This window comes from Antrostomus carolinensis, unplaced genomic scaffold (assembly GCF_000700745.2).
Source record: "Antrostomus carolinensis isolate BGI_N321 unplaced genomic scaffold, ASM70074v2 scaffold3822, whole genome shotgun sequence".
Lineage (NCBI taxonomy): Eukaryota > Metazoa > Chordata > Aves > Caprimulgiformes > Caprimulgidae > Antrostomus > Antrostomus carolinensis.
This window is the reverse complement of record NW_010301429.1, coordinates 55,778-81,154: the sequence shown is the minus strand read 5'-3', so window position 1 is coordinate 81,154 and position 25,377 is coordinate 55,778. Positions and strand designations below refer to the sequence as shown.

Here is a 25,377-nt window from a genome sequence, read left to right as displayed (position 1 = left end):
AATGCCGACCTAAAATTAGAGGCTTGGATTAGTGTATCTGGGCATGCTACTCTTCACAAAACAGGGGTGGTGGGAATAAATACTGTTATAATCTCTGTGTATTAGCAGTATGGATGTCTCCTTCATTTCTAGAATTGGTCATTGAACTGAGGTTCTCCTTCCTTAGTGGTAGTATGGAATACATAATTATATACATAAAATGTGTACATAAATGTATACGTAAGTTGTATACATTTTACCTAAAAATCACTCTTTTAGGTAAAAATAAATCTGCACCCACCATTTGCTTCTTTGTCATACGTTGCGTGCAGTTGGTAGATCATGAATGTTAGTATTGCTACTCAGAAATAAACCTCAAACTTGCAGTTCTAACTGAAGGCTTGACCTTTACAAAATTTTGTTTGTAGGTGTAAAACGAAGGTGTATGTCGACAACCTTCCCACGACAAGCGTTGTCATTGTTTTTCACAATGAAGCTTGGAGCACACTTCTACGAACTGTTCATAGTGTGATAAACCGGTCACCACGTCACATGCTGGAAGAAATTGTCCTCGTTGATGATGCCAGTGAAAGAGGTAATGATAACATCAATGCCTTGTCTTGCTGCTCTTTTTACTTCAAAATTTGAGGCTGACTTTCTATGGACTTAGCTCTCCTCAGCAAAGCACAGTAGCTGGGGCAGGGGAAGGCAGAGTGAGCAATGCCCATTTGGAAATGCAGCTGGGTTATTCTCCACTGAAAACTAGTGGACATTTATATATTTACTTTTCTGTTGATGGATTTTGATTTTTGTTAGTGGGTTTATCTCATTACAGCTTTCATGTTTTGTGTTTGGAATTCTAATGCATTCCTAAAGCTTGAGGGCATTTAATACTTGAGTCACCTTATGAATAATAGCAAAGACAGCTCTGTTCCTCACACACATCCAAATTTACTGTCAGTACCACCATTAAACTTGGTGCTCAGAGGGATTAATTTTGATTATTCAGTTCCTGAGAAATTCAGTGTCTATGCTGTAAGAGATTCCACTTTTTAATAACTAGTGCTCCAGATGGAAACTCCATGCTACAGAATGAAACTTTCCATGTGTAATGAAATTTAATAGACAAAACTTGAAGTTGATTTTTTCTTAAAATAAAGTAACTTTATTTAAATTTTACTCTTTCATGTTATTTGTAAATTATAATTAGTAGAAATAAAAATAATATTCTAGACAATACTTGATATTTCTTTTTGGTTACTAGTTGATATTTGGTTTATTCCTTGCTTAATCTTCATCAGTGGTATGGTTTATAAAGTATAACTTGAGGGATTTTTTTTTTTTCCTTGTGTTTGTAAACAGAGATGGAGAGGGTGTTATGTTTTTTCAGTCTAAAACATTTGTATATTTTTATATGGAATTGCCCTTTTTTCTATATTTCTTCAGTGAAAGTTTTCCAGTAGGACTAATAGTAGGTCACTAGAAAATCTTGGCAGCCACCAGTTGTAGGCTGTTACCTGTAGCAGCAGGAATTGCCATGTTTCAGTCTTGTAAGGGTTTTACACCCAGCATGCCATCACCTCTGCCTGATGCTTCCGATTCCAGTGCTGCAAGATCCATATATATGCAAAATCTGGTGCTTGTGGTAATTCCAGCTTCAGAGTAAGATGGATTGCTGTTGTCCAGCCAACAAGATCTGTTCAAACAAGATTAATGTATGAAGATAGACACTGGATTTCAGATCATATGGTCTAAGTAGCATTATGGTACATGGATTACAGTGGTTAACAGGAGTTTTTATGATAGTTAGTAACCATTACAATGGTTGACAGGAGTTTTTGTAGCTAAAGAACTTTAGAAGTGGGTTTTTGTATTTCATGTTTAACGTAGTGGAAAGTGTGAGTTTCTTCTTCAAGTTGTAAGTGTGTATGATGCCTTAGCATGTTAACTGACCTGTTCCAAACTGTGTCGGTCTAGAGTACAGCTGGTTGTGGAGTAGCTGAAGTCTCGTATCAGGTCACTGAGCTCTGATCAACCTACGGAAGCATAGCACATACGCCTAGGTCATGTTTGCACTTGTATCGGTCTGTGTTCCTTTCCTCTCTCAGGCACTCTCACTTGCTTTTGCTTTCTTACCTGACACTAACTGCTTCAGCCAATTTCAGTGCAATTTGGAAGAAGGGACAGTGTTCTTAAATACAATTACGCTCTGGCAGCAAAGGAGGAATGCCCATGCAAAGGGCAATGCTACTATAGAAATGTTTTCCAGATTAGATGAGAGATATGATTAACTTTTACTTTTAGAAAGGCACAAGATCCAATTTTCACTTGTAGGGAATTTGTAATTACATCCCACAATTTCTTGGTAGTTTTTCAACCTTTAATATAAAAATTCCAGATTTTTTTTGGTTCTAATGCATGTAAAAGTGCTCAACCCTCTTGTTGTTCCCAGGACACAATCCTCTTTTTTAACATGGGCGCTTATATTTGGATTCTGAGAACCTATACTAGGCTATTGTACAGGTATATGCTTCCTTAATGGAACAGAGATCGTGCATTTGTTTTGGTTAGTTAGCTTGAGTGCACAGACTCTTGCTGGGAAAACCAGGTTTATTGCAAGTGTGCTCTGTTTCATTTGCCAAAACAGTCCTTGGCACTAATTCACATCAGTGCTAAAGATTAATTGTGACAGATCAGCTTTCAATATGACCTGGAAATAAAGGCCAGACTAATATTAAAATTATGTAGACATCATATTTCTTATGTTTTGTCTCTTTAATTTCTGTCTTAGAAAAAATCAGTTTTAACATACCAATAGCCATGTCCTCATTATGAAGTAGATTTATAGTCCAGTTTAAAAAGCATGTTGCATTCTTCAGATAATTTTTCTGTTTCTGGGTTTGGGTTAGGTAGTAAAAGCAAGGTAACTTAATTCCAGGCTAAAAGAATAGCATTTCAGACTTTTTTTTTTTTTTTGGTGTTGCTATTGAGCCTGTTCCATTATTTAGTTTTGAAATCTGTGATCTTCATTGAGATCACTCAGGCATCTTTTATTTGTGGCTGTTTTCAACAATTACTGAAAGTTTTTTGGTTTGTTTTCTAAAAACTTGTTCTGGTTCCAGCAAGCATGCTTTTACATTAAACAAAACAGAAGGGTATGATGCCTGCAAATTTGAAGGGTTTAACATATGCTGTTTAAGCATTCTGTTTGTGTTGAACTAAAACAGCAGACTTTTCCAGAGAAAGAAAATGTTCAGCCTGAGTAGTGTATTTTGAATTCTAGCATCACAGTCAATTTAATTGGAATAAAGTAAGCATTCAGTCTGCCTGAAGCACGCTTTGTACCTGCTAGTGTCATGCTCTTAGCAGAATGAATTTGCATAGTATCGTGCACTTAGTTACACCAAAAAGAAAAGCTTTGGAGAAGCAAGACTTATCTGTAACATTGTTTGCTAGGTACTGATCAGAATTGCATGTTTTATTTTGAAGTGCTGATCTTTGGTGACTATTGAAAACCAAAAAAAGTTAACAGGCAAAATCAGGGTTAGTCTGTACTTAAAACTAGGTCAGCACTGAATGGCCAAGCGTGGTAGGCAGATTGTGTCAGGGTAGAATACACTTGCAGAAGTTAGTTATAGAGTTGCAGATCAAAGCAATGTAATCAAAACTAAATTCCTGCCAATAATGTCTTATAAAAGTATTCACACTTCTTAAAACTGTGTTTGCATGCTTATATGTAATAAATCTGTGTTTTATTGTAGTTTAATAAAAACAATTGTTAAAAAAATTTTTTTTCATTTATATTCATATAAATGTGACTCAGTAATAGAATGGCAAGGTATTTTTCAATTTAAGAACTTAGAAGTTACCTGACTTTAGATGTATACATTTGCTTTATTGGCTTTCTTAGCTCTACTGCCATGGAATATGGTCTTTAAACTGTCCATAATCCTAGGTAAAATTATGCACCCTTTTAGTACAGAAAAAGTTTGAAAGAAAAATCTGGCAGAAAAAGTTAAATGAAACTAAAGTTATGCCTCTGAAAATACTTGAATTATTATTGTTCCCAAGAAGTGTTTGTGTTTTGGTTTTCTTTATTATTATTATTATTATTATTATTATTATTATTACTACTTGAATTATTATTGTTCCCAAGAAGTGTTTGTGTTTTGGTTTTCATTATTATTATTACTATTATTATTATCATCATCATCATCATTATCATTATCATCATCATCAAAACCTCACTGTCTGTTGGAAGTGTATAAGACAACACTAAAAATTTACTCAGCTGTCATCCTGGGTCACTTGTAAACAACTGACTCTCCAATGCATAAAACTTTTCATCTGAATGTTTAATATAGGATTTAGTATAAATAGGACCAATAGATACTATAGAAAATAATCTGTACAGCTTGATTCTGGCATTTCTTGTAGGCCAAAATGTATTGCATACATTAAAAGACTATTCAAAAACTTTTTTCCTCGCTTTACAAGAAACTATTACCAGTTTCTGGATGGATGACTAGTCCAAAACTCTATAGGCTCCTGCTACTTGAACTAAGGGAACAGTTTGTGAGGGATGCGTATTGCTCTAAGAGACAGTGCTCTGCAGGGAAAATATGCTGCTTAGATTTCAGCTTTTAAGGCTAACTGCTGTTAGCAGAGAAACACCAGGAATTTTGATGCCTGAGTTATTTTCCATGCTTTTGTAGGGATGAGGCATCAAACTTTACCTTTTTGCTTATTCTTATGAATTTCTAGTTAAGGGCACGGTTACTTGAATGTCTGGCACAATGTTTTGTTTCTGGGAATACTCCCTTCTGAAGTTTTGAACAAGGTGGTAGTTCATGAGAATATTTTTATGCATGTTAAACATGGGAGAAAGACTGTTCTTAGCTCTGTTGCCTCTGTAGTGAAAACACTTCACACATCTCTGTGATTGTTTCTTAGAGAAAAAATTCTGGGAAGTATTTGAAAAGATAAATTGAAATTTAAAATACTTTACAGAGAAAATTTAGGTAGGACTTAAAATTTTTATATGCAATATGTTGACCATGGCATTCTGTAATGTAACTTTCTGTTTTATGATAATTCTTGACTGACCATAGTTGTATTACTGAAATCTTTCTCTCTTCCTCGTGGCAGAGTTTTACCATTCTGTTAATGTAACTGTGTGTTCAAGGACTAATGTCACAGACCGTAATTCATTCGCCTTGAAGTGGTTAGAACTACTATAAAAGGTTATCAGTACGACACCTGAAATGTGCAGAGGAGCATGTTGATTTGTAGGACTTGCTCCTGAGATGGTTAGCGTAGAGAGAAATGCTTCACCGTTGTATTCTCTTTGTGTATATCATAGAAGCCATATACATTAAAACTATAAAAGTATACCATAATATTAGTTCTTTTAAATTAGTGGCTTTGGAAACCTACTGTAAAGAGATGATATTAGATTTGCTACAGACTGAGTCAGACAAATGACCTCTTGTTTGTGCTCAACGCCAAAAGGCCTGCAAAATGTTCAGACATGTACACTTGGTTTGTACTAATAAAGATTTATTCATTTGAGTCTCTGTTAATATGCACAATAAGAATTAACTTGCTTTAAGTTTCTCTGGAGGCAAACATTTAAGATCTGTTGGACTCTTAGGCTCTTCTGGCACAGTTCAGCTTTCAAGATGTGTCAGAACTTATTTCTGTGGGTTTTAGTGACAGTCCAACAATGCACAGAAAAAAATGAGGAGGCAATTAGAACTCATTCATCCGGAGCAGTGGTAAGGAATGGTGGTCAACCCTCGGGTCAGCTCTGCCTCTTGAGATTTACAAAGCAGCCACTAAGAGTTCGTGCCGTGCTTTTTCCACCCTCTCTCCAGTGTCATGCTTATTCTTGTATGAGGTACTTACTATCTTACGCTAAATCCTGCTACAGGCTTTGCACTGTTGTAGTACAACTCCCATGTGCTTTGAGTGTATCATCTAATATATTCCGTAGCTCTCTTATAAGACTATTTTGCCTTTTTCACAGATTTGAAATCTGGAAGTTATTGCACATCTGTTTCTGTGACTGTCAATTGCATTCTCCCTCAATTCTTTGTTCTTCCTTTAGCATCATCCATCATAGTCTAAGTTTTCATGATGGACAAAAACTGTGCCTGGCAATGGGAAGTTTGTTAATTTGGCAGTTTTTTGTAGTGCAAGTAATTGTGAGTCTCTAGGCATACGGTAGTCAGTTATGGCTATTGTATTTTGAATAATTTGTTCTTCAGCTAAGCTGAGTTTTGATGATACAGATGTTCATTTATGTATAGCTGATTTTGTCTTTATTTTTGGTTTTAGGTCTTATAGTGATAGTGCAATAGAAAAAATATTAGCCAGAAAAATCTAGAGAAAGCACAGTCGCAAAATGCATTTGTTCATGTTTTAAACTACTTGCAAAGAAATTATCTGTAAGTTACATTCCTGTAGGAGGTGATTCATTATGTTCAGCTAGTTGGATAATTTTCTCTATTTTCTTGGTAGAGACATGTTATGTCCCAGAACAGCTGTGCATATGTTTTAGAAAGTACGAGACACATCTACTCCGTAATAAAAACTTGTCTGTCCAATCTGGTTTCTGTGTAAACATTCTACACTCCCTTAGTGTTTGTGTTTCCCATAATGAAGAAATGAAGAGGAGGAGGAACTTCCTGCTTTAGCAAGTGAAACACGTGGAGATGTGGAAGGGCATATTGTGAAATGTAGAATAAGAAGCAGAGGAAACTAGCTGAGGAAGTAGGAAAAATAGAAAAGAAATGAGGAAGGAAATATCTCTTAATTACAAAAAACCCCCCCAAACCCAAAACAAAACAAATAAAAAACCCCCACAAACAAACAAAGAACAACTCCCTCAATTAAATTAAATCATGTAACTGACAATTTCTATGGTTTTGATAATTCTTTGCAGACTTCTTGAAAAGACCTCTGGAAAGTTATGTGAAAAAATTAAAAGTACCTGTTCATGTGATTCGAATGGAACAGCGTTCTGGATTGATTAGAGCCAGATTAAAGGGGGCTGCTGCTTCTAAAGGCCAGGTCATCACCTTCTTAGATGCTCATTGTGAATGTACAGTAGGCTGGCTTGAACCTCTGCTGGCAAGGATCAAAGCTGACAGGTAATTATCCATCTTTTGGTTCATGTTGGCTTTTTTGGTTATTAAGAAATGTTACAAGTATTACAATACAGCCTACAAGCAAATATCTACTTTCTGAAGGGCTGGATAAATTATGTACTTCTCATTTGTGTAAGGATAAAAGGCTAATTTAGTACAACTTTTAAAAAGTGAAAACTTGGTTTAAAGTGAACCTTATATTGGGATGCCTGGGATAATGTGTTAAATAGCAGGAGACCTGAGCGTGAGTCCAGTTGAGAGAGCAATGAAATTTGAGGTCTTCTGTCTGCAGCCTGGCCCATTTCTTCATGAATTTGGGAAGATATTCTTGAGGAAGAAATGGAGCCCTGATCTCATGTAACACCAACACTGTGAGCAACACTGTCAGGCTTACTGTTTTCAGGTTCTCATTGTGATTTTATTTTGTAATGTATTTGTATTGTGGAATTCTGTGCTGTGACTTGGTCCTCTGGGATGTATTTTTTTTTAAAGTTAGAATAGTTACTGGAATCATACTCATCTACACTGCAGTAAAATAGCTTTGTATTGCTATCATAAGTCAATATTCACAACACTTAAATCCATGATAGTGTGATGGAAATTGTATTGAGAGGAAAAAAAAAAGGTGAGAGATTGGTCTGCTTTATAAAATATTCGTACATCAGAGCAGTAACTCTGTAGTTGCACACCAGTCATTTAGTAAACAGCATATTAAATAGACTAGATATTAAGTATGGTGTTACAATTCTCTGTTTTGCTCTTATGGTTACAGATAAAAATAACTTAAAATTTCATGTTACAAAATATAGCATTACATGATGAAAAAGCAGCAAGTAGTGAAGAATCTTTGTTCAGAAATGTGCTAAGACGCAATACTAACCTTTAAGTTATCTGTCATTAATACACATTTTTGTGAGACTACAGTACATAAATTGTTATAATCAGTGCAAATGGCCCAACTAAGTGCTTTGAGTTTAGTTGCCGTCCTTGAATCTTTTTACAGAGCTTTCTGTGAGAGGAAGGCTGCTTGAGAGTGGTTATTTAAGTGTTTTTAGGATGATTAGAATTAATTCTGTGAGCCTGTGCCTTAGTAATATCAGGACAGTGACAAGGAAGCCTCCTTCTGTTGGCTTTCATGTAGTAGTTATACTTTGTTAACAATGCCTATCACATTTTTTTAGTCCTGAGGGCACGTAAGAATACTTCTCCAGAGCTAATGATGGAGTCTTAATTTCAAAACATGCAAGTTACTTTGACCACTCAGCTAGAAATGAAAGCTCTTATTTTCTGTACAATCATTATATAGCATTGAGAAAGCTATGATCAGTTTTTCCATCTGCAGAGGGTTAAATATTTATTACTGATAATAGTGCAAATACTATTATTAAAAAAGCTAGTATTGCCAAAATTGCACCAGAAAAACATATTTTGCCTTAGATGAATTAACTCTAATTAACAATACAGAGTTTGGGTATGTTTCATGGTAACGATCTATTGAGTACTGTTGATAAGAGAAGGTATTATGAAAATTTAAACCATATGTGTTAAAGACAAAATAAACAGGAGAACAAGCAAACACTTTTTTGACAATTTAATTAATAGGTTTTGGTTCTTTCCTTTTTCTAGGAGAACAGTAGTGTGTCCCATCATTGATGTAATTAGTGATGACACCTTCGAATATATGGCAGGTTCTGACATGACCTATGGTGGATTCAACTGGAAATTGAATTTTCGTTGGTATCCTGTTCCTCAGAGAGAGATGGATCGACGGAAAGGAGATCGAACCCTTCCTGTTAGGTAATGAGAAATTATTAAATTGGTTAAAATGGTCACCCAATGTTTACTCATATCCTTTCTAGGTTAATCTTGTAAGTAGGTACTTAATGAACTGCTGGTAGCATCATTTTTGTCTGGTTGAAGGCACAGCATATAAGTTATTTTATGTGGATTAGTGGTTGGTAACTTTTGGTAGCAATAAAGGAAGCGATCAGCTTGTCCCTGGAAGTGTTGAAGGCCAGGCTGGATGAGGCTTTGAGCAACCTGGTCTAGTGGAAGGTGTCCCTGCTGATGGCAGGGTGGTTGGAACTAGATGATCTTTAAGGTCCCTTCCAACCCAGACCATTCTATGATTCTATGAAATATTTTTATGTCAATTACTGGTGAATTACTAGCTTTTAACTAGTTTTTATACTGATGTGCAGGTTTCTATTGGACCTTGTTTTTATATTTTATTCTAACAAAGTAAAAAATATTTTGAGAAGATGCATTGATTTTTGGCATATATGTGTGTATATATTTGTGTGTGTGCATACATATATAAGCTTAATGTCTTCAAAGTGCACGGGTAAGAGGTGAATTTATACTTGTGTGTCATGTAGATGTTATGACAAAGGTAATGAGATGAACAGGTAACTTGTGTGTAACATGTACTTTTTAATAATTGCAAACTTACATTTTCTATCCCTACTTTTCTGAAAAGTGGGCAATATTTACTTACTATAAAGTTGAGGATATGGCTTTTTCTGGGTTTTTTTTTGTTTGTTTCTCATTTAATAAATCCAAAGGTCTTCTCACGATATGGCTAATTGTATTCCTTCCCCCCCTTCCCCTAGTTTCCTTTTCAGGGGAAAAAAGCCACATGAATTGTTAGTTAGATTGTAACCAAGCTTATATTTTGTCTTTCAGAAAAAGCCCAAAGCCTTTCAGGAAAATGACTAGTGGTAGAAAATAATTTATGCTAAAAGAGTAAATAATTTGATGCTAAAACGTAAATAATTTGTATGCTTGAACTACAAAGTTCTATTGTCAGCATAATATATAATTTAATTATTGTCAATTTGTTGACTAAAGAAATTGAAATTTCTGAGGTGTTGCTAAAGTTAGGAGAAACTAGCACGGTTTTGTTTGGTTTTTTCCTACTAATAAGGAATTTGTAAAGAAAATCTGGATATAATAACCCTGAGTGTACAGTTTCCTTGTACAAAGCAATAATGGTGAAAGCAAGCAGGCCACTTCATGGTCTCCCATAACTGTCTCAAGAATAGTTGCCAGAAGTATAAATTTCCTGTAGGAAACTGGTTTTTATTTTATGAGTTACCAGCATTGGAGGCAGAAACCTTTCTCAAGAATGGCAGCAGCTTTCAAGGGACTGTTCTCTATCCAGACTCCAATTTGAAGTGAGAAAATTAGATCTGTTACTAACTGGTTCCATCTCTGGAAAACTTTGAGCTAGCAAATACACCAGTGGTAGCTGAATTTGTGTGGAAGCCTACTGAGAAAGAACATCTTAGGAACTTGGGAAATAAAAAGTCATTTTGCCAGTGTGTGAAATGTATTTTAAGTATATGTTTTCATAGTGACTGATGCTTATTTTTTTTTCTTTGTTTTTCTGCCCCCCTCTTCCCCAGGACACCTACAATGGCAGGAGGTCTTTTTTCAATAGACAGAGATTACTTTCAGGAAATTGGAACATACGATGCTGGAATGGATATTTGGGGTGGAGAAAACTTAGAAATTTCTTTCAGGGTAAGTGAAGCTCTTCTGTTTTCAGTGTTTCATTATTCAGGACAGTGCATCTTGAGTTCTGTAAAATACAAATCCACTGCCTGTGTCAGTGTCCTCTCATGTTGCAATTAGCACTTCTCTTCCTGTCAAGCTCCTCCAATGGAGATACGCAAAGACTGTACCTGTCAGTGACAGGTGCATGGTGAATAGCTGGCAGAGCCTTGTGATTAAAAGTTGGGGATGGGCATTCTGAATGCATGTGTGTTAAAAGGAGTTCGGTTGGAGAAGCTAATTGGGGAGCATAAGTTCAGGGTGATGTCATCAGCGTATGGTTTAATGTGTCAGTGAAATATGAGCACCTCTGTTAGCAGCTCTGTCTTCTTGCTGTTTTCTAACTTAACATGTTCATTTGGATGTGGACCTAACCAGCACTGTTCTTACTTTCATTCCTACCAAACAGCACTATTTCCTTTTGGTTTACTTAGAAGCTCAGAGAATAAAGGTGCATACTTCTGAAGCTGTTCAGCTTTCTGAATCTGCCATTTTTAGGTGTCCAAAATAAAATTGAAAATATTTTCAGAAACTTTACTTGGGAAGTGAATGGCTTTTTTTACATGGAGATTCTGTTTTATTATGGACTTTTCTGGATAGATCAGCACCTGTAACTTCCTGGTGATTCATGTGAGCCTTTTCCTTCCTTCGCTGTCAGCTTGCCCAGTTCCCTAAAGTAGCCTCTTGCTGATGACTTATTGCTGTGAGGCCTTATATAGTCTTTCTTATGCTGCCTTACTGAGGCTTGTGAGCAGCCTTACCTGTTGAGCATGAAACAAGCATACATTTCTCTTCCATGTATTCGTTCTAGTCCTCAACTAATGTGTCTCCAACTTGAACAGAAGCAAGTGATTAGTGGTTTTGGTTGGTTTGGTTTTGTTTTTTTTTTTTACCAACTTGAAGCTATGCAATAATTGTTCTATCACTTTCAGATTTGGCAGTGTGGTGGCACTTTGGAAATTGTAACTTGTTCGCATGTCGGGCATGTGTTCAGAAAAGCGACACCGTACACTTTTCCAGGAGGTACAGGGCAGATAATCAACAAAAATAACAGGCGGCTTGCAGAGGTCTGGATGGATGAATTCAAAAACTTTTTTTACATCATTTCCCCAGGTGAGCAAGTCTTTGGTTATAAGAAGTATCTATTAAGAATTAAAATGTTATTACTGCTGGGAAAGGAAATGAGTGTTTAAATAGAAATGTTACTGCTTTGAAGTTTGTAAGACAAAGCTTATGTAAGCTGAAGAAAAAGGAAGGACTTTTTTCTTTTTTTTTTTTTTTTCCTTTTTTTTACTTGAACATAATTTATGAATGAGCTTCACATGCAATAGAATTAAAGCTCACTGGAACATCAAAAAGCTCAACTGTGCTGGAATGTGGCTTCTGTGTTGTAGACACTCCAGGTTGAATAGGTCAGAAGTGATTTAAATGAAACCCAGTAGCAGGAGTGGCAAAAGTTATCATCTTTTGGCTTAGTAGAGTTTGCACTTCACTATCCAGAGTGTAGGGGAAAGTTGCCTATATACTTGACTGTGATGATATTTCTGATGTTTCTTAAAATGGATTTTAACAAAACAAGAGGATGTAAAATATGAGAGCAAATTTCCTATGAAATCAAACTTTCTGGGAAAAAAAAAATTCAGGAAAAGAAAGGAAGCCTGGGAAATACTGAAATATTACTTTCTATTACAGGGTATTTTTTGTGTTGTTGATATTTAAGAAGAAACAGAGACACAAATTTTGAGTAGCAACAGACATACTCTCTAAATACTTGAGACATTAGAGACATTCAACTTCAGATACTAAGTGGTAGTTCTATATGCCATGTCTGCTTTTCCAAAGACATATCTCTAAAGCTAGTATTTCCTTATGGCTTGCTTATTAAGCCTGTGTTAGTATTAAAATTTTAAAGCTGTAATACAAGGTAGTATGAGTCTGAACAGTGTCAATTTTTAGATTACAAGTTTTAAGAATACTTGTAAGAATAAATTACTGTGTGGATTTATGATGGTGTTTGTCTTAAGAGATACCTTCCTCAAATAAGATTGTGTAGGGGTTTTTTTAATTAAAAAAAAAATCTTGCTATTACTCAAACCTTTTTAGGTGAAATCAGAAGCTAACAGCTTATGGTTACTGCCTTGTATTGCTATTAATGAAACATTATGAATTCAAACTTGACATGTAAAGAAAGACATCGTTCAGAAAAGTTGTGTATAAATAGGTGCAATCGTTTTTGGTTAAGATTGCTTTTATGCATCCATATCAAGCTAGATTTTAAAATATACTAAGTAGCTGGAACATCTAACTGTAAAAATAACCTAATTCTTAAAAACAAATGTATATTACTGAACACCATGATAAGGCTCTGTTACTTTATATATAATCTCTATAGTCCTTCCATTTTGTGTGGTAACCATAAGCTACAAAAGAGTTATACTGTTTAAATTTTCTAGGAATGTTTTGATAGGACTTTTTTTTCATAACTTTGCAGTATTTTGGGATTCTGCTGCATTCTGCTGTTGGAGAAAAGGAATGAAAGAATTTAGTTTAAAATAGAATACAATAAAAATTTTGAAATGGTGAAAGCAATTATCTGTAACTGCACTGTATATTTTCTTTCCTTTCAAAAGATGCACATCTGCATCGTTCCTGTGCTAATTGCCTGAGTGATTGGTGGGATATGTTCTTGCCAAGCTACTCTTAGAGCATCTGCACCTGCCGACTGGCACAACATCTCATTTGTGTACTCTATCTGTACTGACATTGCACTGAAGTTTGGTACTAGAATTTCCAGTTGTTTCAAGAATAGGATCACATAGTACCTGAATAAGTTGGGTTATTCTGAAATCAGTTTGTTGCCTGGGGCTGCGAAGTGTGGTTAGTACTGTGGCTCATTCTTAGCTATTATATAATACCTGTTGTTCAGAGAATGAACACATAAATGTATTGAGCACCACTCATGCCTTCCAATCCCCCCAAATCCATGTAAGTTGTGAGTGCCAGTAGGTATTGACAAGAAAAGATTACTACTTTGGGAAGTTCACAAACACCTTACTACTGTTATTTTGTTATCTCCAGTCTTATAGGAGTTTTACAGACCCTAATTTTATCTGTATATACAAATAACATCTATGTAAATTTCAGTAAGTCTGTCTTGCCTTTAGAACTCGGGAAATCTCTGCTAAATTGCCTCTTTTAGCCATATTCTGCATTTCAAAGTATCCTTCTAATATAAAAATTTAAATGTTTAGTTCTTGCAGAATGGTGGCATAGTGGCCTCTTGCAGAGTACAGTACGCAGCCTGTGAGACTCTTTGCTAGTACAGTGTGTACTTTCAATATTACTGTGAGAGTGTCACAGCTTCTCACAAGGAGCGAGGTGAGAATTTTTAAGCTGATGCTGGTTTGCAAGCCTGGTTGCAGATGAGCAAGGAAAACAGGCAATTCTCTGTACACCTACACTTTTTCTTGTTAGTTGATGTGGGTGAGAAAATTGGATTTTGAAGGAGGTAATATACTGACAGGCATCATTGAGAAAATTGTTTCCTCCTTTACATTATTTCTCTTCTTCTCCCCTAAGATAGTGAATCAGAGAGGGATTGGTCCAGGAAAGCAAACCTAAGATACTCAGGTAGCTTTCCCTCTTCATGTAATCTGTGTTGTCTGGGCAGGGGGGGAGGTTTACTGCTTGCATGATAGCAACTCAAGTGACTTTTTACTATTGATGTAGTGTAGCTAAATGGAAAGCTGGCCTTTTGAAAAGTAAGCCTGTAATCCTTTATTCTTTAATAAGTACAGCCTAGTGGAAATTGTTACTTGGCCGTTTTTAAGCTTTCATGTGTTTTAGAAGCCATCTCTCTGCTTGGAAGTGGTTAGGTACAGACAGAGGTTAGGCAGGAAAGTGCTGCTCAGCCAAGCTCAAACCTATCTCATTTTACTCAACAGCTATTCTCCATGACAGTAACGACAATGGCTGTAGTTCTTTTTCATTGTCCAACAGTTTCCCTCACAGCCGCACGTTACAGCAGGGCACGGTTTCCCCAGCCATTTCCTCTTAGGCTTTCAGAAAATGGATCCAGCATGTGCAGGTGAATAGTCCGATTCCTGGCTCTGGTCATTCTGTTCTGCAGATTCTGCCACTTCTTTATTTCGGTGTTGGCCTTTCATCACTTTCTCCAGTCTAAAATGATAGGACTGGATTGTCCAAGGTGAGGCTTCACAAGATGGCAATGTCAGTCTAACAGCTTGCTGTGACAAGAGTGCCTGGCTTTTCATGGCAGGTGATAGGGCTTCACCTCCCCTCACTTGTTGATTGTTCATCTATATCAACTGATTCAACTTGCTGAACTTGTCAGTATCATTTGTCCTGTGGGCTGGCACTCTGCTGGTTAAGTTAGCACCTGAGTCAGCACAGTTTTTTTATGAGCAAGGGAAGGCTGCCCCTTTCCTTGATCTAGAGGTGAAGCACGGATGCTTTTAGACTGTGTGGTTCCCCCATGCTGTATGTGAGTCTGGGTTCCACCTCCTACATGTGTCCCCCTACTCCTTGTCCAGCATGCATCCTTGTTATTCAGCAGCCTTGCGTCCCAGCTGGTGAGTTGAAGGCATCCCGAAATGCAGCTCCAATGAGCTTGGGTAGAGCCTTGCCTAGCTTGTATTTTTTATTGTTGACCGAAAGTTTGCCCCAGAAGATATCTTCCATTGCACTGGGGCTAACTAGACAGGCACAAGGCCTGAAAAGACAGCATTGCAGAATTACCTGAGCAAGCACCTTCCAGCCAGCGACATACATGTGTTATCCTGAAAACTGGATCAGTAGCCCTGACTTCTAATCACTGCATGCACTTGTCTCTAGGTGAGCATGGTAAGTCAGGGTTCAGTATGTACATGGATAATGTTTTTGTTTATGGGTGACAGGGAGGACAGAGAAGGGGCTGAGTCCATGATGGTAGATCTTGCAATGTTAAAAATATGTACTGAGCAATTCCACGTGTTCATGTTTTCAACTAGTATTCCCTATTAGCTTTAATGGTGAGCACAGATAACACAGCTATTCAGATTGGTTTTAAATGATTACTGTTTATCAAGTTTTGTAATACTAAATAAAAACAAGTTCTATCATTTTTAACAGAAGACTAGTTTTAGATTAAACAGTTTTCATACTGTGCTTTTGAAAATGATTGAGCAATTTATAATCATGATGAAAGCATCATGCTTCTTTTTTTCAAAGCTGTTTAGCATAAATGTATTGCCACACATTGAACTTGGCAAGCAGATCTTCAGCTCTCTCGAAATTTTGAGGATGGTAGAACTGTTGCCACATGGCTGGTGGGAAGCTTAAAGATAAGGTGGCAAAAAAAAATAAACTGAAGAAGGGATATTCTACTGATAGACATCATTATATGTATGTTTTTGTAAAGATATAAGGGAAGACTATTATATGTTACTAATTAGAGTAGTCTGCAAGGGTGTTGGACCAGATGAACTTTAAAGGTCCCTTCCAACCCAAACCATTCTATGATTCTAATACGGATAAGGTACCAGAAGCCTGGGAAACAGGGTAATTCAGCCTCATTAGAGGACACCTCTAAGGCAACTGTACCAGTTCTGCTCCTCAGTCCATCTGCTGACCTAATGCTAACTGTAGTCAATGTGCCAGTGTACGGTTTGGTGCAGACCTAACTTCAGAGTTTTTTTTAATAATCTTTCAGACTAAAAACGGTTAAATGGAATATAATACACACCTTCTATTTCCTTGTAATGGAGGGGGAAATTAGCTGGCACTTTTCTTTCTACACAGTGACATTTAAAACTAATTTAAGAAACAGCAGACTTGTATGCTATTAAGTATCACTTTGCATTTAATTCTTTATGGTTGTGACTTTAATTCTTATTGCCATTCAGTGATGTGACAAAACCTTAACAGTGTTGTTTTCTGAAGGTTAGTGTAGCAAATTCTGATGAATGAGTTTTGAATATGGTGAGGTGGTTGTAAGGATGGCAAGATAACTGTTTCATCCATCAGCTACTTTTTTCATCACGGCAAAATGAAGAACTCCATACTTAGCTGTGGCTGGTACAGCCTTCCTCTTCTTATCTCATCATCTCTTAAGAGAGTGCTCCTTTTGGTGTAGTGGAAATATTTGCTTTGGTGAAGATAGGGCAGTGTTTTGGGGTGGGGTTTTTTGTTTTTCTTGTGGTTTTTTTTTGTTGTTGTGGTTGTTTTGGGATTTCTTTTGTGGCTGGAAAGCCCAGACTGAAGTTTCCTGGGTTTCTATTCCCTTACCAGTATAGTTCTCTGACATATTTTTAAAGAAGTCTTTAGACTTGTAAAGGAAAAAAAAAAAAAAGAAAACAGAAACAAACCAACCCAGCCTAAAAGCCTGACTAGCATTTTTTCTTTCTGGAATATTGAAATTACTAGTGTTTTCATTGATATTTACAAACATTTAGCTGAAATTATGTAGTTATCTGTCTTAATTGAGTAGAAATACACCATCTGCTGGCAGGTCGATTTAATAACACAGTATGGCAACTTAAAAGTGTCTTAAACTCTTTTTCAGAAGGTCAACAATTTTAGAGGTAATTCACAGTCCTCTTAAGTGGAAGGATTTCTGAAAAATGTATGCAGCTGGAAGTGTATGGTGTGGTGGCCAGTTGAGCTGTATTTGTGGTCTGTGAGGGGAATTTAAATTGCTAGGACTTGTTTCTGTTCTTTTTTGGTTTGGGTTTTTGTTTGGTTTGGCATTTTTTGTAATGTATTCCTTTTGGCCTCTGTGGGATGGCGTGTAGTGTGGAAAATGCAAAAAGAACATGATGTCTGAAAACTAGAAATTATCCCACCCTTAATTAATATTATTACAATATTAATGACAGTAGTGCTTAATTCTGGTGACGCAAAAATATCTACTGATCACGCACACCTCCCTCAACCCATCTGCACATGGGTCTTGCACAAATTAATTTTCAGAAGCAATTAAAATGACCATAAAGGAGTGGGAAGGTACAGGAAGAATAAGTACTTTGTTAAATGAGGAGTAGAGGAGAAAAAAGGCAAGCAAAATACCACAAAAAAATGATAACAGTCCTAAGGGTGAACAAACTTCCTGCAGATACTGCAGTTATATTGAACAGATACTGAATTATTGAAGGGTTCGTTCCCTATATGAAGGCTGCTTTCTGTTTCTTTGTGCAGTTAGATGTATGATGAAGAGTCCAGCAAGTGGTACCTGCCTTACAGAATTAAATTAAAATGAAATTCTCCTTACTACACATAAGGAGACTATGTTCTGCTGCATAGACATGCTACCCCGGTTGCCACTGGGAATAGAGTGGCATTAGTGACTATAACAGTTTCAGCCTTTCTCCTGTGATAACTTAGTAAACAGTTGCATTCAAATTGTTCCACAAACCACAGGTAAGAAATTGCCATGTGTAGCACAGATGTAGAGATTTCATCTTTTGTATAATTTTCTGGAAAAAGCAGTCACAGGTAGTGACTGACGTGTCCTTTCTGAAAATATCAACATCATAATATGGTACTGGGGAAAAAAAAAAAAAGTCTTTCATGCAAGCCAGTGTATTATACTGATTGCTTATGTATTAAGTGGAGTTATATAAAGTTTAATAGTGGCCATTAAATAAAACTTTCTTGTTTCTACAGGAGTTACCAAAGTTGATTATGGGGACATATCATCACGACTTGGACTAAGACGCAAGCTCCAGTGCAAACCTTTCTCCTGGTACCTGGAGAATGTTTATCCTGATTCCCAAATTCCACGCCATTACTTTTCTCTGGGAGAGGTAAGATTTTATCCTACAGATTTTATCCTACAGATTTTATCCTACAGATTTTATCCTACAGATTTTATCCTACATATTTATCTGCCCTATGTAAAGTATGTTGCACATACAAGTTGTTTGTATTCTGAACTGAGTAGTGCAAACAAGTTATCTTCAGCAAAGTTCAAGTTATCTTACACCTGTGTTCCTGTCAGGTAAAGTGATACATCTGGCTTCTCAGTGGGGCAGGAAACTGAACTTTGGTATGCAGTACTGTAATATGAATGTTTTCCCTTTTTTACTACAGTACTAAATGTTATGTAGAAGGACTTCAGAAATATTCCTTCAAAAATATATAGTTATGGATAACTTCATGTGTAATGTTCTCTATGTAGGGTATGAGCAGAGTTTTCCTCAAAAAACTAGACCAGGCCAAGCAAGGACTTTGCATAAAAACTGCTCTAAACTTTACCCCCAGAACCCTCATCAGAAACCAGCAAATTCCAGTGATCCCTGAGCCTTGCTGGGCATTTCTGTTTTTTCTTTAATGTTTCTGAAGTGACTGTAGAGGTGGTACAGATGATGCTGTCCTAAATAAGTAGGTACCTACTCTCCCCTACAGGTCATGTTGAGCTGAACCAAATATTGAGCTTCTTGTAGGGTGATTTTGTACTGTTTGTTTTTAAAAGAGAAGTTTTTAACAAAATGGACCAGACATTTGTGCTGCTGCATGAATATCAGGAGACTGATATTTGTGCCTGCTTACTATATAGTAATAAAAGGATTAAGGCTGTAACTCAGCAAGTGAGGAATGAGCCCAGTCACCTGTGATTTCAAAGGGAATTAAACCCAGTGTGCCTAGGAGAGTGCTTTGTACTGGAGATTGAATTGTGCCCATTCTGTTGTAGCTGAGTCTTTGAGCAAACAGAGTCCCCATAGGATGGAAAGATCCCTGAAAGAAAGCAAAGAAACAAACATGGTTCTGTAACCTGAACATTTACTTGGGAGTTTGAGTCTCAGGTAGTGGTCTCTTGTAGTGCAGTTCCTATATTTTACAATTAATTCACATAACCTCTGGGTGTACAGCAGAGAGAACTGGTGCCAGTGTGGTCTGAGATGAGCCTAGTTCACTTCTAAAAACAACAACATTTGATGTGCTCTTTTTCACTCCCAGATAAGAAATGTGGAGACCAATCAATGTCTGGATAACATGGCAAGAAAAGAAAACGAGAAAGTTGGAATCTTTAACTGCCATGGGATGGGTGGCAATCAGGTGACAATTCTTTTATGATCTTGATGTATCAAATTATTTGGAACACTACTCATCAGAACATTTTTTTGTTGTTGTTGTTATTTCAGTAGTTTTCTTTAAAATACACTTACATTGTAAAGTTTAGGAAACCATCATTGAAGAAAATGCCTGTAAGAGGAAATGCATGAGAAGATCTGTTGGTGGTTTGTCATTTGTAGATTTTTAAGACCTGATTGCAACAGGCTTCAGATAAACTTTAAAGCAGAAAATTAAATAAGGGGAGGAGGAGACTGCTATAATCGAGGCTTCACCTCCTCTAGGTTCTCTGGAACTGTATCCTCGTTAGACCTCCTGATTGGCATCATTACTTTAAAAAAAAAAAAAAACCACAACAAAACACACAAACAAACCAACAAACAGAAAAACCTCACCACCACCAACAACAAAAGTGTACCTGAAGTGCTGGTTTTAATATGTTTTTCTGAGTGTCAGTTCTGGAATTTTTTTTACATCTGATTTTTCATTCTACTTTGTTAATAATTCTTGAGTAATTGTTTTTTTGGTATACAAAGATTACTTGTGTTGGGGATCCTCCTGTTTCTGTGCAGGATGCAGGCTGCAATTTGAAAATGCAAATTTTGTCTGAAGAGCTTGTTCCTATAGCATATATATTTATTCCTAACAACAAAAAAAGTCTTTATATACTGAAGGAAAAAAAAGGAGGGTTAGTGGGTATTAATGAAGTAATGCTTTCTCCTCACCCCAGGAATCTTTTAGTTGATCTTTTTTTCAGTTCCTCTCATTCTTTTTCTCTCTAGGTTTTCTCATATACTGCCAACAAAGAAATTCGAACAGATGATTTGTGTTTAGATGTATCCAAACTTAATGGCCCAGTAACGATGCTCAAGTGCCACCATCTAAAAGGAAATCAGCTTTGGGAATATGATCCAGTGGTAAGTCTTCTAATAACTTATGACATTAAAATGAGACAACTTCCTTTTTTTTTTTTCCACATGAGCCTACAGAGTGACATATTCCTGTGTGGGACCACTATTTGACAGTCAGAACAGCAAACAAAGTCAGGATTATATTCCTCTGTCATTAATTCAGGAGTAGTCATTTCATGGATATCTGTATTGATTTAATTACCTGATGAGTTTTTGGGGAGCTCTTAGAGGAATATTTTCAATGTGCTTTTGGATGTTCTGAAGAAAGATAATCTGCTAGTGTAGTATTCTATTAAGGCAAGATCAACAATGGAAAAATATTCCAGGTATCTGCTGGACCAGTAAAAGGTAATGCTAATGATCTTGTAAGAGTTTCAGCACCTGGTGTCTTATCTTGCACAAGGTTAAAAGGAAATACTTGTCTGATTAAAAAATCAGCACCCCAAAATTATAAGGAAGGTTTTACTTTTCTGATTGTGGCATGGTGAAGTTACACATGCTTAAAGCAGCTTTATTTGCTTTATTTTAATAATTCTTTTTCTTGTACATAATGTTCAAATTTATTTTGAAGTTCATATGTTGAACTGCCAGATCTAGAAATCATTGACCGCTGATCCTATTCATCATTAATTTGATTTGCAAGCTCCAAAAACAATTTATGTGATTGAGTAGTGCTGTCAAGAACTCTGACTTATGGCATGGCTAGTTAGGGAAAAAAAACCCCAAACATTCCCAAGCTTGTTAATTTAAAATCAGTTATTGCAAAAGACAATTTGTGGGAGAAGAATCTTGCTGACATAATCGTTATGACTATTTGATAAAGAGAATGTGTAGATATTTAGCTACTAAAAAATAATTTCTTATTTTTTTAATTTTTTTTTTTAAAGGGGGGGAGTATTTCTAGCTTAATAGACTTGCTATAGATTTTAGTAGCTGAGGTGTTAACAAAACTTACAGCTTTTAAGACTAAAAGGAAATAAACACGAATTATGATTTTTTTTTTTTTTTTTTTTTAATTAGGATGGCTGTTAATGTGGAAGACAGTGTATCTCTACTAGGATTTCTGCACATTGCTAGCAACTGCTGATAGGAGACTGCAGAAAGCTGTTGAAGGCTTTCACGATTAAATGTTAATTGAAATGATTAACTTTAAGTCTTGGGAACCATTTATTCTCATTTTTAATGAGTTAGTTTATCTGACTTAAGTAAATAAGATGAGTAGTATTACTACATGCAGTGATTCACCGAACAGCAAGTCTTTTTTATTTTGTTCATATCTTTTCAATGCTAAAACCATTACATCTTTAGACACCTAATTGCAATAGTCCATCTTGCAATGATTGCCACAGACTGTAAAACGGACTTCCCCTATGTCGAGGCCCAGACATAAATTTTGTTGCATGTGATTTTACTCTTTATTCTGTCAATGGAAAATCTAGGCATAATTGTCAGAGCTTTACTGAAAGCTGGCTAATAAAGCACAAAAGTAAGTTGGAGAATACTTAATAACAATTCCTGCCCACGTAGCTGAGTGATTTTTCTGTAGCTTTTTTCTTTCCGCCTCTGTTTAGGAGGCATGTAAGAGGCCCTTTTCCCTTAAGGGCAGGAAAAGAAAGGAGGATTAAAAAAAAAAATCTGTGTTAGTTATTTGTCTACATATGTTCCAGCTCCCTTCTTCATTCTTCAGCTGCTCTATGAGTGCAGGAGATGATGTGCTCAGATTTTTGTTTTGTTTCTTACCCTTTTTTGCTTGTGCACATAAGGCCTGTGTGTTCTGCCCCTTTTCAGTCAGTCCAGTGTCCTGGTTGTGCTGCTGAATGAGAGAAGAAGTACTGATAGTAATGCCAGTCAGTACCATAGACAAATTGATGCACTGATGAGTATCCATAGTACAGTGGCAGGAAATGCAGCTTCTGAAGATCTCTCCTCCATGAGAATAGTGCCAAGGTAGATGAAGTGGTGTATGAAAGATTCCATAAGCAAGATTAGTAGATACTGGGAAAGATACATATACATATATATATATATATATGTATGTATGTGTATTTGTACACTTTTTATTTTTTAAAGAACATACTTTTTAGAAAGACCATAGTACAAAAATAACATAGTGTAAGGTCAATTTTGTGTTCCCCAATGAGAAGAAAGTGTACTTTTGAATACATATTCAATGTGTTTATTCCAATCCGATGAAAACTGCTATTATAACTGATAGTCAGAGTTATGTGTCTTACCAAACTTTAACTTCGAACTCCTCAAAGATTCCAAGCAATATAGTCCTATTTAAAGAATGGGGGATAGAAAGAACATAATTTAGAAGATTCAGACTGTTCTGTTTTTCATGAAACAATGTTTTTAGTATCTACAACATCAAATAGTACCTATGTGTTCTTTGGAATTGGGATCTGGCATTGGTAGCCAAGGTGCCTTGTCTAGTTCTTATTTACCTGTGGAAGAATTTTAATGACCACTAGAAACTTTTTGGTTAGCTTATGGCTGGTGATTTTTGTAAAACTAATTTATTTTTCTTTTGTTTTCAAGAAATTAACCCTGTTGCATGTGAACAGTAACCAGTGCCTGGACAAAGCCACCGAAGAGGACAGCCAGGTACCCAGCATCAGAGACTGCAATGGCAGCCGCTCACAGCAGTGGCTGCTTCGCAATGTCACCCTTCCAGAAATATTCTGAGAGGTTCTAAAGGAAAGCAAGGATTGACTGGGCTACCTCGGCTGATACTTTGGCTACGCCATTAAGTAGCAACAGAATAAACTTCTGCTCGGCAGAACCCACAGTTCATGAGCTGATAGAACTCCTGCAGCTTCTCAGTAGCTGCGAACCAGCCTTCCTGTATAAGGATGAGAAACTACCATGCATACTAGTGAAACTGTGCCCACTGATGTTTACAAGATTGAAAGAGTTTCTTCCAGCAAATAATTTAGACAACATTTGGACAGTGGAAACATAATCAGTGAAATAGTCTCTCTGAAGAGCTGCATATCGTTGTAGTTTGCTTGCACATCAGTAACCTCTGCTGAAAGTGCTGTTGTAATGAAGAAAGTTCCAAGAATTTTTTTTCCTGGTTAGCAGTGGTAACCAGACTACTAAATATAGATCCACAAATAAATGAAAGAGAGCTGGAAACCAGATTCAGTGACATGAAGTAAGAATTCTGTGGTTGAAAAACAAAAAGTAAACAGGGTTTAATGGAAACTAAATCAGAACTATTAAAAGTACAATTTGTTATAGTGAAGTATCAAATTTATATGTAGATTTTATACCTCAGTGGGGAAAAATAACCAAGTCAAAAGGCAATTGTTTCTCTTTTTCAATTGTGTGATAGTCCATAAATTTTTTTTTTTTTATTTTCTGGTGGGTCTAAAATTATTTTGGGTGCAAACAAAATGAGCATAAGAATAAACTAAGCTCTTGAATGTCAGATCAATTTTTTTTCTTTTTTTTTTAAATTTTAATTTCTTGGCTGTTGGAATTCTATCTTTTTATTCCTGTCTGAAAACTGGTGGTTAACATGCTGTCTAACTTTTTTTTTTTTTTTTTTTGTCCAGACCTGCCATTTCAGTTTATATATGGGTCAGTCAGCTTATGGACTTTCATGGCCAAACAAAAGATTTAAGTACACTTGGAAATTATTAAGTTAACTCGACAGAATACGCTTAGCGCCCAAGATTCATACTACTGTACTTACGGTTCTGTTTTCATAGCAATAAATCTTTTGTTCCTTGTTTGATTTCAGTCATCAGAAAGCCAGAGAAAAGATACATGATTTAGGTAGCAGGAGATCGGCAAAACTGAAGGTTTTCTGGAATCCTTTTTCACTTATTCAGATGTGCTTCATTGTCAAGTGCATATTTAGACTAGACTCTGAATTGTAATGTTGATCTGCTGCTTTTTTCTAATAAAACCTAAAGAAAAATAGCTAAATTGGCATGGTTTTTAAAGTTAACATAGCCAAAAGCAATATGACTATGTCATTACATTGGTCTGCATTTTTTAACTGAATTGCTTTGTTTTGTTAAGAAAAATCTGTGTGGGCTGATCTTGAAACTGAGCCACTGAGTGCTCAGAGTATACATTGAATTTTCTTTTGGAAAGAATAATGAGATTTACTTAATGGAGAGGATATTTTTATGATAAATGTCATTGTTTGGCCAACTGTCCTGTAAAACAAATTAAACCTAGACTCATGCAAAAGTTGTGTGGAATTCTATTTGGCTCTTATGGCCATTTTAGATTTGCTATTCCAAGTTGCTTTAGTCTGTGTTATCTCCATTATTTCTGCAGCAGTACACAACAGGGGAAGTGTTAACAAATTGCAATATTATGTTGCTACCTTAAAAATACATAGGATGAGTTGATGTGGGATTTAATATCAGATAAAGCAACTAAATATGTAACTATTTTTCATTGACCCCTCTTTTTGGATAGCCCTGCAAATCTTATGAGGTCAGAGTGAATTTGTGAAATGATTGGTGTGGTACATTTATCAGAAAGATACTGAAGTGTGCCCAAATGACTCTTAAAAAAAAAACCCCAAAAAACCAAAAACATCCCCCCCCCCCAAACAAACGAACAAACAAACAACAAACCAAAACCCCCCCCCAAAAAACTCCACAACAACTCCATCTTAATGGTTATATGAGAAGGTCCTTTGGTACTGTTAGTGAAGAGGATGGGACAGGTGACAGTGTCATAAT

The 25,377-nt window shown here is 36.2% G+C and overlaps 1 protein-coding gene across 1 annotated transcript in view; it reads left to right on the top strand.

The window, feature by feature from the left end:
* Positions 1-24,874, top strand: part of GALNT1 (polypeptide N-acetylgalactosaminyltransferase 1) — a 39,771-nt gene extending 14,897 nt beyond the window's left edge. Inside the window, exons 2-10 of the mRNA XM_010163424.1 lie at positions 408-574; positions 6,926-7,133; positions 8,757-8,927; positions 10,538-10,655; positions 11,618-11,798; positions 18,348-18,487; positions 19,641-19,739; positions 20,537-20,671; positions 23,207-24,874. Coding sequence (XP_010161726.1) covers positions 408-574; positions 6,926-7,133; positions 8,757-8,927; positions 10,538-10,655; positions 11,618-11,798; positions 18,348-18,487; positions 19,641-19,739; positions 20,537-20,671; positions 23,207-23,353 — 1,366 coding nt within the window. The 3' untranslated portion in view covers positions 23,354-24,874. The remainder of the gene's footprint in view (positions 1-407; positions 575-6,925; positions 7,134-8,756; positions 8,928-10,537; positions 10,656-11,617; positions 11,799-18,347; positions 18,488-19,640; positions 19,740-20,536; positions 20,672-23,206) is intronic.
* Positions 24,875-25,377: the final 503 nt, after the last annotated feature.